We start from the raw sequence: 14,407 nt of genomic DNA, 5'->3' as shown, positions 1-14,407 counted from the left end.
GTCCCTTGTTGTCAACCTCTGCTCTTTCCCTGCTCCCCCATCACACCCACATTCACACATTGCCTTCAGCTGTTTCTTTGTGGGCAGACCTCCAAGCAGGCAGGGCTGGGTCTAGGTCATTTCCTCGTCCCCAGCCCTGGGCTCCATGTTTGTTTACTGAAAGAATTCACACAGACACAATCCCCAAGGAACACAGGAAAACAGACACACACTCAAATACACAAACACATATGTAACAAATAACGTGATGGATAAGAGCTTGGGGTCCAATATCAGACTCTTTGGGTTCAAGTCCTGAATCTACTATGTACGATGAACCTCAGGTTTCTTCATCTGCCACAATGGGGATAATGATAGGGTTGTTGTGAAGATAAAATGAGAAATACATGTAAAGTGCTTAGAAGAGCACTGACACATAGTCACTCTTCAAGAAATATTAGCTATCATGACGAATAAATGTCCACGTGTGCTTACACATGCTTCATCATCACACGCACACCCTCCTCCCACCCCTCTTCTAGCCTGGCTCAGTCCTAGGGGCCCTCACAGCTGTCAGGCCCCTACCCAGAGCCAAGAGGGAAGAGCAGCTGCTTCTCTGCATCCTCCTGGGCTGTACCTGGGCAGGCCCACGCATGTGATGAGGGTGCAGCGTTGCTGCTCACCAGTTCTGGTTTCCATCAGAGAAGGCTTCCTGGAGGAGGCCTCTGCCAAGTTAGATGAGCTAGGCAGGCCAAGGCAGGAGGTGCTGCCTTCCTACACCTCGGCTCCCTTCACTGTTCCTCACAGCCATCCCACCACCATCACCACCAAGCCTCTGCTGCAGCGGCCTCCCTCCACCCCCTTCCCCACAATAGAAACTTTCCTTTCTCCTCCTACCAGAGGTGTAAATTGCCCCCAGGAATGCACTGTGTCCCTGGCAGTGGCCATCCTGGGGTCAGGCCTGGCCCCACATCAAAGGCTGGGATGGTAACTGCACAGCTCCTCCTCCCTGCCAGCCCCCTCCCCTCCCACCGGCCCTCTGGCTTCCAGGGAATAGCACATGGTAGCACTTAAGCTCCAGGAGGATGCTTTTCCTGCACCACCACCTCCTACTGTCCACAATGAAAGTACTGGTTAGGACACTATTGTAATTTTGCTTAATACAACTTAAGCTCCCCCTACTGGGACCTAGATCCCCAGCACTGATGCAGGGGAGGCCAGTTCACCAGGGGAAGGTGTGACCACAATATGGAAATGTCATTGGTGTTGGGGGGTCTGAGGCAGGAACAGGACTCTGTTACATCAGGGGAATGGGGCTGGTGCTCTGGACTCTGCTCAGGAAGTACGGAGAGTTGGCTAGGAGGGCTCAGAGCTAGCTTGTACAACTCAGGAAGCTAGCATGAGAGTTTGGGTGTGTAGAGGGCCACAGGCTTCCTTAGTGCAGGCCCAAGCACTCTTTCCAATGCCCGGGTCCACTAGGCAGGTACTTTAGCTTGGCAGACATGTGAGCTTTGCTCTCAGACTCCATGGGGGTGACCGGAGGGAGGGGGCAACTGGTCTCTGACCAATCTCTGAGATTTGCTCCATTGGGTGCATCTTCTGGCAAATTCTGAAAACCTGGGGTACAATGGTCACTCTCTGGGGCAGTACAGTGATCTGGAGACCCCTGGTGGTCAAAGGCCGCAAAGCGGGGCCTTTCCTTAGAGCTCTGCCCCAGCCAGCCCCAGGCTCAAAGGCTGCCAGCCTGGACTCCTCCAGCCCCTGCACTCGCCTCTTTGGGAAGCGCGCTCAGTAGTCGGCCACTCCTATAGCCATGCAAACCTGTCTCATCTATTTTGCTGGGAGTGAGAGTGTCAGTACATCAGGGAGAAGGGGGACCAGACTAACCTGGGGGACTGTCCCAGCCTCACAGTCATCCTCAGACAGGCTGATAATCAACTACAGGGGTGAGGCTGGGGTAGGGGGCCAGGAAGTTAGGGTGCTAGGGTTGTAGTCTGGTTCACAAGGAAGATGAAATCAATGTTCCAAATAGCCTCAGTAGTCCCAAACCCTTTCCTTCCCCTTAGCCCCTGGGTGTACGTCACAGGATCACCGGGCTGTAAAACTGGGGAAAGTCACTAAGGGGGCTTTGTTTCCACAACTCACCAACCCTGTAATGCTGCCCAATCTTAATTCTGGGAAAGGAAATATCCAAAACCTCACACCATACAAACAGCTGCTAAAGTAGGTTGTGGTCCTGGGAGGAGAGGAAGGGTGAGGGCCCCCCTAGAGAAGGGAAAGGGTGGTGCAGCTGAGTATTTTAGCAGAGTCCAGACACCACACAAAAAAGCTTTCCACGGCTGGGCCCCAGCATTCATTCCTTCATTCCCTTTCCTTCACTCTCTCAAACTCTGGTGTGATTGAATCCAGCCGCATACTGGGTGTTAAGGATACAGTTGAATAAAATGGGAATATCTTCCCTGGGCCCCAGATTGTCTCTGGAGGCGGAGATAGAAAGGCTCAGAGAAGGATGGGCTCCCAGAGGGAGCATAAGCCTTCCTATACTTAGAGACACAAAAGTGCCCTTCCTTGACAAGACTCCCCGGGATGAGCCTGGCCCTGGCATTGTGGGATTGAGAATGCCATCTTGACTAAAAGAGGGAACAGAAATGAAACAAAATAAAGCTTCAGTGGCTGAGAGCTCTCAAATAGTCGAGAGGTCAGTCTGGATGTTGTTCTTATGCATTATATAAATATTCCTTTTTAGTTTCTAGTGTATTAGAATAGCTAAAAGGAAATACTTGAATCTGTTTAACGGTAATCCAGAAGACTTGATTATTGATGATAACTGTATAACTATATAGCTTTTACTCTGTGACCATGTGAGAGTGAAAACCTGGTGACTGACACTCCCATGGGCAGATGAGTGATAAAATAATGAAAAAAATATATAAGTAATAGAGGGGGATAAAGGGCATGGGATGGTTTGGGTGTTCTTTCTATATTTTTTTATTGTGGAGTAATGAAAATGTTTGAAAATTGATTGTGGCGATGAATGCACAACTATATAATGATACTGTGAGCCGCTGACTGTATACTTTGGATGGATTATATGGTGTGGGGGTGTATCTCAATGAAATTGCATTAAAAAAAAAAAAGTACCCTTCCTTGCTCCTCGGTGGCCTAAACTAGCTGGAGGCAGGTCCTGTGCAAACTGCCTTTTTTTTTACTGGGGTCCCAGGCCCTACCACCTCTGCAGAGCCAAGATATACTTCAAGCACAATGTATGTATAGCTGCCTCCCCTCACCTTACCGCCACTAACCTGGAGAAGGCCTGGAGGCCCCTTTTTCCTCCAACAACCTGAGTGTCTGACCTCAAGGTCCTAGACTGTCCCCCAAGATCAGCCCTATCAAATATCACCTGACACCGCTGTTCCCTCCGTTTAAAAGCTATCCCAAGCTCTGTAAGGCTGGAAGATGCCCAGTCCCCTCCTCCCATACAGTGCTCAACAGGCATCAATAGAGTATCATATCGTTAAGATCATAGGCTTTGGAGTTGGGCAGAGCTGGCTGTGAACTTCAGCTTCTCCCCTTACTAGCTGTGTGACCTTGGGATACCTGCATCTTCTCCTCTAAAAACAGAATGTGAATAAGATAATGCATACTAAGTGCTCAGTAGTGTCTGACACATGGTAAGCATTCAATAAATGGGATCCCAACACCAGAGTTCACCTGGTTTTCCTAGCTAAACCTTCCGATTTGGTGGGCAAGAGCCCAGGATAGTCCATTTTAGGCAGGTCCGAGATAATGGCCTACTTCTAGATTTTGCTGCAGATACTAGAGCCAAAAATTACTCTGATGGAGCCTCATTTGCTTGTATTGGTTCCCGGGTTTCCCAGACCCTCTGGTGCTTGGGGAGAAGCCCTGTTCCTAGACCAGGTCAAAGCAATACAGGGCCAAGGAACCTACCTGGTCTCTTCACCCCACTGTAACAAAATTCCCAGGGCTGGGCGGAAAGAAAACAGGACATGATTGGGATTTCACTGAAGAATGTGTCTTTATTGAAGAGTTCATAAGAAAAAAGGATGGACCCTCTGTAAAAAGAGGAGATGTTGCCTCCAAACAGCAGGGAGGAATGAGAGACCTGGGAGGTTTCCCAGAAGTCAGTGTTTCCGGCATGTCTGGCCCCCCTTTCCTGGCAAGCACTATACTTTGTCAGACCACAGCTAGCAATTCCTACCCACGCCCCTCCCCACCTCTCCTCCTTCCACCACTCCACCCCAACCCTGGACTCCCTTTCTGAAGGCCAAGGGACAGGTGTGTCAGGCCTGCCTCCTAATGGAGTCAAAGTGAGTTTTTCTCTGGAAAATTCGATCAGGAATGTAAAATGGTTTGAGCGCTTTCTAGTCCAACCAAAGACAATTACATCCTGCCCCTTTGCAGGGAAAGGGAGTAAAGAATTTCCCTCCTGAATGTGTACACACTTGTGGGGCAAATGGACTGTATCACAGTCTGCTCTTTATTATCATGAAGAATGGAAACAAGGTTAGAAGAATATATAACATCTGTGTTAAGGAGTCACTGAGTTCTAGAGGGCAGAGAGAGCACTAAGGCTTTCCAATTCCAACAAGTGCTCCTGGTGGCCCCTCTGAAGTCCCGAGAATGGTCATTCCTCTCCAGCTGGGAGATTGTCCTCAATCCGCCTGATGAACCTCATTCGGATTTCTGTCACACCATCCCCTTTCAGGGTGTCCTGGACAAACTTGGCCTCCACAGCCATCTGGACCTGGGGGACAGTGGGAAAATAAAGGGGCAGCTGCCTAGCCACAGCCTATGGGGCACCACTGGGAATGGAGCTATAACTGGTTCACCCACAGCAGTCAAAAAGGGGGACTGATTTCCCACAGGCATCCTCTAGGGGCAAGACTACCAGATCCAATGTTCCCTTGCACAAGTCAATGGCCCTGGCCCATAAGGAGAAACTTAGCAAAGAATACCCAAGAATGCCACCAAATAAGCCAAGATGGGAATGGATATTCCTAGGGTTTGGGGGCTGACGGCATAACCTCCAAGATAGAAAGGAGGATAATCACCATATAGCGACATCAGACTTGGATCCACACAGCCGCATCACCATCTCAGGCAAAAAAGCAGTGCAGTGACCCAAAGGTCTTCCTTTTCTCTCTTTCTCATTCATTCAAACATTTATCATGCCCCTACTACATTTCAGGTGTCCTAGAAGGTAAAGAGCTGCACTCACCATCTCCAAGGCTCCCCGCAACACCCCACACAAGAGATTGGAATAAATAAGGGAGGAGTGGTTATCAGGAAGTTCCACGAAGTCCACCAAGGGGTTATTTTCCAAAATTAGGGAGAATTCGTCACCAGCTGGACTCCAATTGGTGATGCTTGGAGTGATGCCCAAGTACATCTTAAACGCTACCTGTCAGGAGACAAACAGCAGCACTGTGGGGAAGAGCAGCAGGGGCTGTCTGTCCAACAGGGTGGGTGATGGGAAATAAGGAGTTCTGGAACAAAACTGTGGCCTCTGCAAGATTTTGAAGCTTTAGATATTAAGGAGGAAAAAAAAGAAAAGCATCTATGCACAATTCAGCACTCCTCTCCTTAATTTTCTAACCATAAAATTAAGAAACAATTCAGTGTCCTTTCTACTGCACTTCTCAGCAGAAAGGACCACTGATCTGACAGGGGTAGATGCCCCAAACCAAAATGTAAACCAAAATGTAAACCAGAATGTGGAGAAGCCCTAATCTACTTCCGTCTCCTGTTTGTGCTACTGGAACCTACCTTTTGAAAGCAAATACAGGTCACTGTGGCAGAATGAACACATCTTTCCTTCTACCCACCCTCCTAATTCTATATCCTTGCAGAGAAGCTCTCATAACTATCAACCCTCTTTAGGACTTGGGCTTGGCCTACATGTTCTACAACAGACAGAACCAACCTTAACGTAACTAATACCAAAGTTACAGGTGTAATACCAATCTGTATTAACACTATATCACTAACATTATTAACAATGGCAAACATTTCCTATATGTACAATATTATGCTAAACGCATTCATTTTACATTGAATGTTAATGTTCATTATTTCCATTTATTCCTTACAACAACCCTGTGAGATAGCTCTTATTTTCTTTGTATTAAAGACGAGGAGACTGGAAAGTAAAGAGGTTAAAAGTAACTAATTTAAGAGTCTATAACTAGTAAATACTGGAGCCAGAATTTGAAGCCAGGTTTGGCTAAGTCCAAAGTCTGTAATCTTAACCCCCATGCTCCCCTGCTACACCTTTGCAGCAGAGAGGACCTAGCTCTATTTCACTGGGGCTTTAATCCACAGGGATGACTCCAACCACTCTTTCCTTAGAATAGAATCTGTGCTATTCCCAAACTACCCGGAAGGCTTCTTTGGCCTAAAACACTACCAAACTAGTCTTTGGGGGAGATTCAGAGTCTCTCTAAGGGAGATGTAGGAATGGTAAGCAGTGCCTCGCAATGGCAATCCTTCAAGATGGCCAGGTGGCCCAGGATAATGACCTTGGCAATGACATCTGCAGTTTCCCGAAAGTCGTGGCACCTCCCAACATTTGATCGTGCCAAGAAATCTTCAATCAGTCGGACTCCAATGTTATAGCCCCTGGGAAGGAAATTAGAGACCACAGCATTAAGGAATGATAGTATGAACATAAGGCTGTTAACGGCAAAAGAAAAATGGGGATAGTCTTAAAGCATCCCAGTGAATGAGCTCAGTGGAAACTGCCCAAAACGTTGGCTATGACAGAGAAGACCCTGTTCAAGGATCTAAAGAACAACATAGTCTTAATGTGCCAGGAGCCCCATCCCAACCTTCCCACATAGAGCTCACTCACATTTTGTCCAGTTGTTTATTCACATCTTCATCATTTTCATAGTCCTTGCATAACTGGGTGACCAGAGCCCCATAGGTCAGGGTGAAGAGCTCAGAGCTCTAAAAGAGATTCAAAAGCAGTCAGAACCAAACAGTACAGAAGAGAAAGAGTAGTGAGAGTCTGGACTGGCCCTGTTGTAACTGCTGGGATTCAAAAGAAGGTTGCCTGTATCTCGTGGAAAAGAACATCATCTCCTGTGGAGTGGCCAGGGAATCTGACCCCTCAAGGTGAACTTAGCAGGCCTGCAGCCAGACCCACTGCAAAACTGGGCTGTACAAAGCACCTCATGCAGTAAGCAGTCACTCTTCCAACATACCAAGGCAGCCTTCTGCCAACCAAGTCCCCACCACAGCTGCCAAGCCTAAGCTCAGGTCACTAGAAGCTGGTGTGAGAGCAGCAACGGTTCACTAGGTACTGTGAAAAAAGACCTGCAGCAGATATTTACAAATTAGATTCTTTGTGTTAGCAGGTGCTATTGATGACTTCCCCAAGCTCTTAGAATGTCTGGCTTCAAGTTAAAGAGCACTCCAAAGGCTCCACTTGGGAGCAGCAGAAGACCCAGGGATCCAGTCCACAGGAAGGAAGTCAGTCCTAGGCTGAGACCATGATACCGATGACAACCCCTCTCCTAAGTGACCAGTATGGAAAAATTAATGTTCCTTCTTGACACATAGCTAAAATGTTTCCAGGAAAGGGGGTAACTCTGACAAGAATATGACCTTTTGTGTACCTGGAAAACAAAACTGACCAGAACTGGTTTCCATTACAATTGCAATTAAAAATCACAGAAACTCTTTCTCAAGTAAACAATCCTGTCAACTACCTACCAGGAGAGATGTGGAAGGTGAAAGGAACGGCAAATACAAAGACTACAGAATGAAAGAAACAGGTGTGGAAAAAGGTGCTATCAGAGTTAAACAAGTGTGAGAAACACATTAATGGACCAGTCGATAATACAGAATTGAGGCTGAGAAATCAAGACTACTACCAAATCAGTCTTTTTTGAATGGTGGCTCATCAGACCTTGAGCAAAGCACCTTTCTGTCTTCAAGTCTGGGAAAGAAAGTGATGTAATGTTAAGGCCCAGGCTCTCAGGCTGCAGAACTCCTCACCTCATCCCCAATGCCTGGTGGTGGGGTCACAGCAAGAATAACAATGTTAATGCCTTTTGCTCATACACCCCATTCTACTTTTCATCACCTCATTTTCCACCCCACAATAACTCTGTAAAGCAGAAAGGGCAGGAATTATCCCCATTTTAGAGATAAGGGAACACAGACTTAAATGGTTAATTGATTGCCCAAGGACACCTAGCAAATTATTAACAAAAGTAATTTGAGGGATAATATAAATCAAGGGTTTCCAAGCCAATGTTTATTCATGTTTAGCCAATGTTTATTCTGCTGTTCCCTAAAACTGCAACATTAACAATTCCCACCTCCAAAACAAAAACACAAACTTAGCTACACTTGCAAGTCAAAGAAAATCAGTTTTGGAATCAGGAGGTTCTTTGAACTCAAATAAAACAGTCAGATCAGGGTGTCTCCAAGAGACCATTTACCAAATATTGCAATTAAGGGGAAGCTATTAAGGAGGGGAATGATTTTTAGTAAAGTCAAAGGCTTGGCACTAGAATGGCATGGGCATGAATGGATGGAAACAATCCAGTGGTTACCAGTCCAAAGAGTTGGCACCACTGTGTTAAGTCAGGAGAGCTTTCCATCCATTATTTACGAGCTCTTGGATGGAGACTCCAGGAGCCTCACCCACTATGATGCCAAGTAACATGCAAATGGTGACATTATCAAGCACTTTATTCATGCAGCTGACCCCAATTTATCAATAAGAAAATCAAGGTCCTGGTTAACACTGTCCATGGTCACAGAATCAATATGTCTGGGACCTGGGAATGGGATCCTGACCCAGGCTCTCAACACCCTCTCTTTTTTTTTTTTTTAATTCATTTGAGATATATTCACATACCACGCAGTCATACAAAACAAATCGTACATCTGATTGTTCACAAGTACCATTACATAGTTGTACATTCATTACCAAAATCAATCCCCGACACCCTCATTACCACACACACACAAATAACCAGAATAATAATTAAAGTGAAAATGAGCAACTAAAGTACAAAAGAACACTGGGCGCCCTTGTCTGTTTGTTTGTTTCTTTCCCCCACCTTTCTACTCATCCATCCACAAACTAGACAAACGGGAGTTCAACACCCTTTCTTAATCTGCAAGTTTGTCTGCATCTTCAAGTATGAACCAAGCCTATTTGGAACACTGTAAGACGTAAATATGTAATTTAAATGACTTCATATTTTAAAAATAGAAGTAGGGCTGTGGTATAGAAAAAAATAATTTATTCAACATTTATTATGTTCCAGGACTATCTAATAGGAGAGAGACAATAAACCAAATAAATAAATAAAATACATGGTCAGCCAAATGGTAATAAGTGCTATGAAGAAAAATACAGCATAAAAAAAGATTAGAGTGTATGTTCATGTATGTGTGTCATTTTAAATAGGGTGCTTAGGGAAGGACTCATAAGGGTGATATCTGTGCAAAGACCTGATGGAGGAAAGGGTAAACCATGAAAAAATTCCAGGGAGTAAATAAAAGGCTCTGACATGGGAGTGTGCCTGGCATATTGAGAAAAAACTAGACCAGTGTGATTAGAGAGGAGTGAGCCAGGGAGAGAATAAAAGATGAAGTCAGAGAAGCAACAGGGATTTTGCAGAGTCTGCAGACTTGGGTTCAACAGAAACATGAATCTCTTTTGCAACACTTCTACTATGATTGCATTTAATAATAATAAAAATAACAACAGTCATTTACATTTGCAAAAGTTTCAGAATGTCTTCATAGATAGTTTCTCATTGATTCCGGTAACAACCACAAGAGGTTAATAGGACAGTTATCCCCATTTTACAGATGACATGTTAAGTAACTGAGACTTAATAGTCTTCTTATAGTTGAGTACTGTCCTGTAAAAAGTTGAGTAATCCTAGGCCATTGCTTAATCTCCCTGAACATCAATTTTTCTGATCTGTAAAATGGTGATGATAGTATCTGCCTTTCAAGGTGACTGTGAAATGCCAATGAGATAATGTTTGTAGAGAGCCTGCCACAGAGTAAGTATTCAAGTGATATATATTTTTTTCCCATCATCAATATTTAATGAGCATTTACAGTGTACTACACACAATAGAACATACAGAAAATATTGTCCCTGCTTTTGAGGAGCTTACATTCTAAAAGAAAAAAAAATACACTTCTTTTAAAATGGTATTTTTGTTTGGTGTTTTCTGCAAGGTACTAGGAAACAATCTGGAAGGAATAAGAAAGATTTTATTTTTATTTTAAACTTTTTCTATGTGGTGCCAGAGAGCACCCTGAACTAGGTTCAAGGAAGGCCAGTAGAAAGGAGGGAGATTTGGGGTTAATATAAAGAACTTTCCAACAATTACTATGGCACAGAGAAAGAAAATTAGGTTTGTAATCAGAAGACCTGATTCTGAGTCTGGACTTGCACTTCAATGCTGTGAGACCTTAGGTAGGTAGCTTCACTTTGCTTAAACCTCTATCTCCTGACACAAAAACCACCAGTAAAACCTCTTATGCCAATCACAGGGTTTTTGGGAAGAGCTAATGAGATAATGGACTTGAAGGTGCTTTGCAGACCAAGAAACCATAAGGGGTTATGGCAGCTATGCCAGTACAATCTCCAAGGGCTCCTCCCTGAGGGCACAACTTGAGCAGTATATTAAGCCAAGTCTTATACTCAGGTGAGCCACTGCCGTCAATGGTTTTCAGAAGGCTTTTAGTTACTGCCCCAAACAAAACATCAAATCTCCCTAAAGGGGTTGATCTTCGAAGCCAGTGCTCCAAAAGTCATGCTTACCATTTTTGTCAGAACAGAGTAATACAGTCTAACCACCCCCAGCAGCTGAGGAAGTCCAGCCCTCTCTCTTGCTCTCCATCCTCCTGTCACGGAGAATCACCTCCATGAGCACTGGAGGATAGAAATGCTGGGGATGGATTACTAGTAACACAATGGAAAAGAAGGGCAGGCCTGACTGTCCATGGAATTCAGGAACCAATGTTATACAGAAACACAAAGGCTAATAGCTTTACTACTAAGGATGCTACCTGATATTTACTCAGTGTCGGCTATATTCTAGATGCACTTTTACTCTGCTAGCTTTAGATGCATTACTTTAATTAATCCTTGGAACAACTCTATAATATAGGTACTAGTATTACCTCCTTTTTACCCTTTTTTAGGATGGTGAAACTGATGCTTAGAACAATTAAGAAATTAATTGACATAGAGTAAATAAGTGGCGGAGTTAGAACTCAGTCCCAGACAGTACTATACCCCTTGTTTTGTGTAGGCATGTCTCTCTGACAGACTGTGTGCTTCTCAAGGCTAGGGACCAGGGCTTCATCTCTACATCTCCCACAGCACCTACTACAGAGCTTTGCATATAGTTGGGACTATGGAAAAGTTTGCTGAACAAATGGGCTGTTTCTGTTTGCAAACACTAAAAGCAGAGAGCTGGTTACTTGGGTATATTAACCATTTAGGTCTTGAAGGCTTAAGTGGAAACAGAGCATTTAGCAGAAGGTTGGGCTGATGGGGACAGGGGCTGCTAGAAGGGGAAATTCCCCAAGCAGAGAGAAGAGGCGCATGCCAAAACCTGGTGGCCACAAAGATCACGTGACAAGCCCTGGGTAGGCAGCAACAGGAAGTGAATGAGAGGATGCACTCAAACCCTCATTTCATTCATTCATATGTTGAATGCCTAGTGCCTGGCATCCTTCTAGGTGCTGGAAAAGAAGCAGCAACAAAACAAATACCCTCAAAGGGGTTTATAGTCTCAATGGGGAGACTGAAAATAAACCAGTAAATAAATAATTTGTAATGAAGTATATAGTGCTATGAAGAAAAAGAGAGTAGAGTAAGAGGATAGAGGACTAGTGGGGTGATCAGGGAAGGCCTTTTGCATCTAGCAGCTCTAGCAGGGATGATTAAACTTCTCTTATACCTTTGCATCTTACACCAGCAACAGCTACCAAAGATAAACTGCAGAAGGCCCTATTATCAATCTAGAGTAATGTTACTTAGTTCTCAGATACCTTTTGACACTTGAGTAACTGTGAATGAAAACTAGTGAGTGAGCCAGGTGACTATCCAGAGGAAGAGAATTCCAGGCAGAGACAACTGCAGTTCCAAAAGCCTTAAGGCAGGAGTGTTCTACTGCCCCTCCTTAATTTCCTCATTTCACCAAAGCCGGGTGAATACTGGGGGATGGGGGCAGAGACAGCAAGTTTCTGCTAAAGCTGTATTCAATGCTTGCAATACTGATTTTCAGTTTCAAATGTCCAAAATGAGAGCAAGATATGAAAACAAAGAGGAAGACTTCTGTTCATATGTTAGGAAAAATATATGGACCATACCCCATATATTTCACTATTTACACCTCAGCTACTGTGCTAGGCAGGCATTACTGCTCCCATTTTACAGACAAGGAAATTGAGAACCAATTGAGTAAGCCAGAATTCCAACCCAACATCCATGCTTTTCCCCTACATGACAGTTTCCCAGCAAAAATATTCTCTTCTTCCTTTTCTTCTTTTAAACTCTTGGTATTTCCTCCAAAACAGGAATTCATAATCTGTGATACATGTGATACATGGGGCCTACAGACGTCCTACAAGCCCTCAGAAAACTGTAAGTAATATTTTATACATAATCTATATAATATTTCTTGAGAGAAGATCCATAATAATCATCAGCTTCTCAAAAGGTATCTGAGAGCTAAGTACCATTACTCTCGATTTATAATAGGGCCTCCTGCAGCTCATTTTGGTAGCTATTCCTGGTGTAAGATGCAAAGGTATGACAGAAGTTCAATCACACCTGCTAGAGCTGAGGTGTCAAGGAAGGGACCCTGATCTACCCAGCCATGCAACCTTGGATACTCAAGTTTTTTAATTGGAAGGAACACAAAGACAGATTGCATGGGCCATTCCAGAGGAGGTAAGAATATACCAAAGAAAAGTAACACCTGCCACAAAGGCCCCTTCGTCTGGAGAAAAATTATATCTACCTTACTCTCCAGTCACAGCCCGTATCAGAAGCTTTATTGGACTATGTGGGGTTCCATTATTCCCAGACAAGAAGGGAGACCCCACCCCTCACTAGAGGGGTACCACTCACTGCCTACTGTGGCCCACCTCTAACCCCACCCAATAGAAAGTTCTTCCGGGTAAGGCCAGTACTTGAGCATCAATCACAATGCCCACAGCATAGTGTGATTCCCTATAGCCTAGTAGTCTGAAGCATTAGCGTTAGGGTTAGAGAGATTTGGGTTTAAATCCTGTCTCTTCCTAGCTGTAAACCTGGGCAAGTTACATAACCTCTCTGAGCAGCAAAATGGCGATAATATTACCCACCTAATTGGGTTACTCTGCGAACTAAATGAAACAGCCCACGTACAGGGCTTGGTTCAGTGCCTAATAGAGTAAAAGAGCAATGAGTGGTAGTTATCTTTACTACCGTCGTTGTTGTTGGTCTAGCACACAGCTGTGAAGGCCTCTGAGCTACTCCAGCAGTCTCTGAGGAGGGGTCTCTGAGCTACTCCAGCAGTCTTCTAACCTGCCTCCCGCCCGGGACGCCCCCGGACTGACTCTCCCCTTTCCACCCACCAAGCGGCCTCCTCCTTCCGCTTTCCTGCAAGAATTACCCTTCTCCCAGGGCTCACGGGAGGACCCTTCCCCGGAGCGTTTCAATTCCGCCTCGCCCGTCGAGGTTACGCGCTCAGGGTTACCATTTTCTTGCTCTCCGCACCACGGTTCGCCTGCCTCGACATGGTGCCGGTTGCCCCGCCCCACCTCGCCTCGCCTCAGGCCCACTCGGCGACCCCCTCAGAGCCGGCTAAATTCAGCCGTGGCCCATCAACCTCTGGCCCACCGCGCGTGCGCAGCCTGCCGCGGGGCACCACGGGATTCATGGTCTAGCCGACGAGGGTAAATCCCGCCGGACAAACGTTGGACTACAACACCCAACAGCCCTGTTGGCAGAACCGCCCTTAGTGCAGTCGGACTACAACGCCCGGAGGCCTGCATTCTGGACGCTAGGTGGCGTCCGCAGCTTGCGGTAATTCTGTATCAATAATCGCTCCATCCCCACCAGGTCAGAGAAGCTCCGCTGACTCCTCTCCCGCCCCCGTCGGTCTTGGAAATTCCCTCTTTCGAACTAGCCTCTTCCGCTGTTGCTGCAACAACTTCAGAGCCAGAAGTTGTCAGAATGTCCCAGAAAACTAGCAATGGCTTTCACATAGATCTGGCCTCTTCATTACAAAAATATTTAATGACCACCTACTATATTCCAAGCATTGCACTAGTGGCTTTCTCTTCAAACTGGCATCTATCCACAAAATCCCAAAGGCAGCCAACACCTGCATCCTATCACCTGTGGCCTTGTGATGGCATAGCC

The 14,407-nt window shown here is 45.4% G+C and overlaps 1 protein-coding gene across 2 annotated transcripts; it reads right to left on the bottom strand.

Annotated features, from left to right (window-relative positions):
• Window positions 1-3,990: 3,990 nt before the first annotated feature.
• On the bottom strand, window positions 3,991-13,896 carry TRAPPC3 (trafficking protein particle complex 3). Of its 2 annotated transcripts, none has more exons than XM_037827728.1 (5): window positions 13,740-13,896; window positions 6,851-6,948; window positions 6,519-6,618; window positions 5,219-5,401; window positions 3,991-4,744 (listed from the first exon to the last, which is right to left on the bottom strand). In XM_037827728.1, exons 1-5 carry the CDS (start codon window positions 13,779-13,781, stop codon window positions 4,625-4,627), a joined length of 543 nt encoding a protein of 180 aa, XP_037683656.1. In that variant the 5' UTR covers window positions 13,782-13,896; the 3' UTR covers window positions 3,991-4,624. The 2 variants fall into 2 exon arrangements, with proteins under 2 accessions (XP_037683656.1, XP_037683657.1); XM_037827729.1 differs by having other exon boundaries at window positions 13,656-13,794.
• Between the last annotated feature and the right edge of the window lie 511 nt (window positions 13,897-14,407).

This window comes from Choloepus didactylus, chromosome 2, assembly GCF_015220235.1.
Source record: "Choloepus didactylus isolate mChoDid1 chromosome 2, mChoDid1.pri, whole genome shotgun sequence".
In the NCBI taxonomy this organism is placed as follows: Eukaryota; Metazoa; Chordata; class Mammalia; order Pilosa; family Megalonychidae; genus Choloepus; species Choloepus didactylus.
Note: the sequence above shows the minus strand (reverse complement) of the source record. Positions and strands in the feature narration are given on the sequence as shown.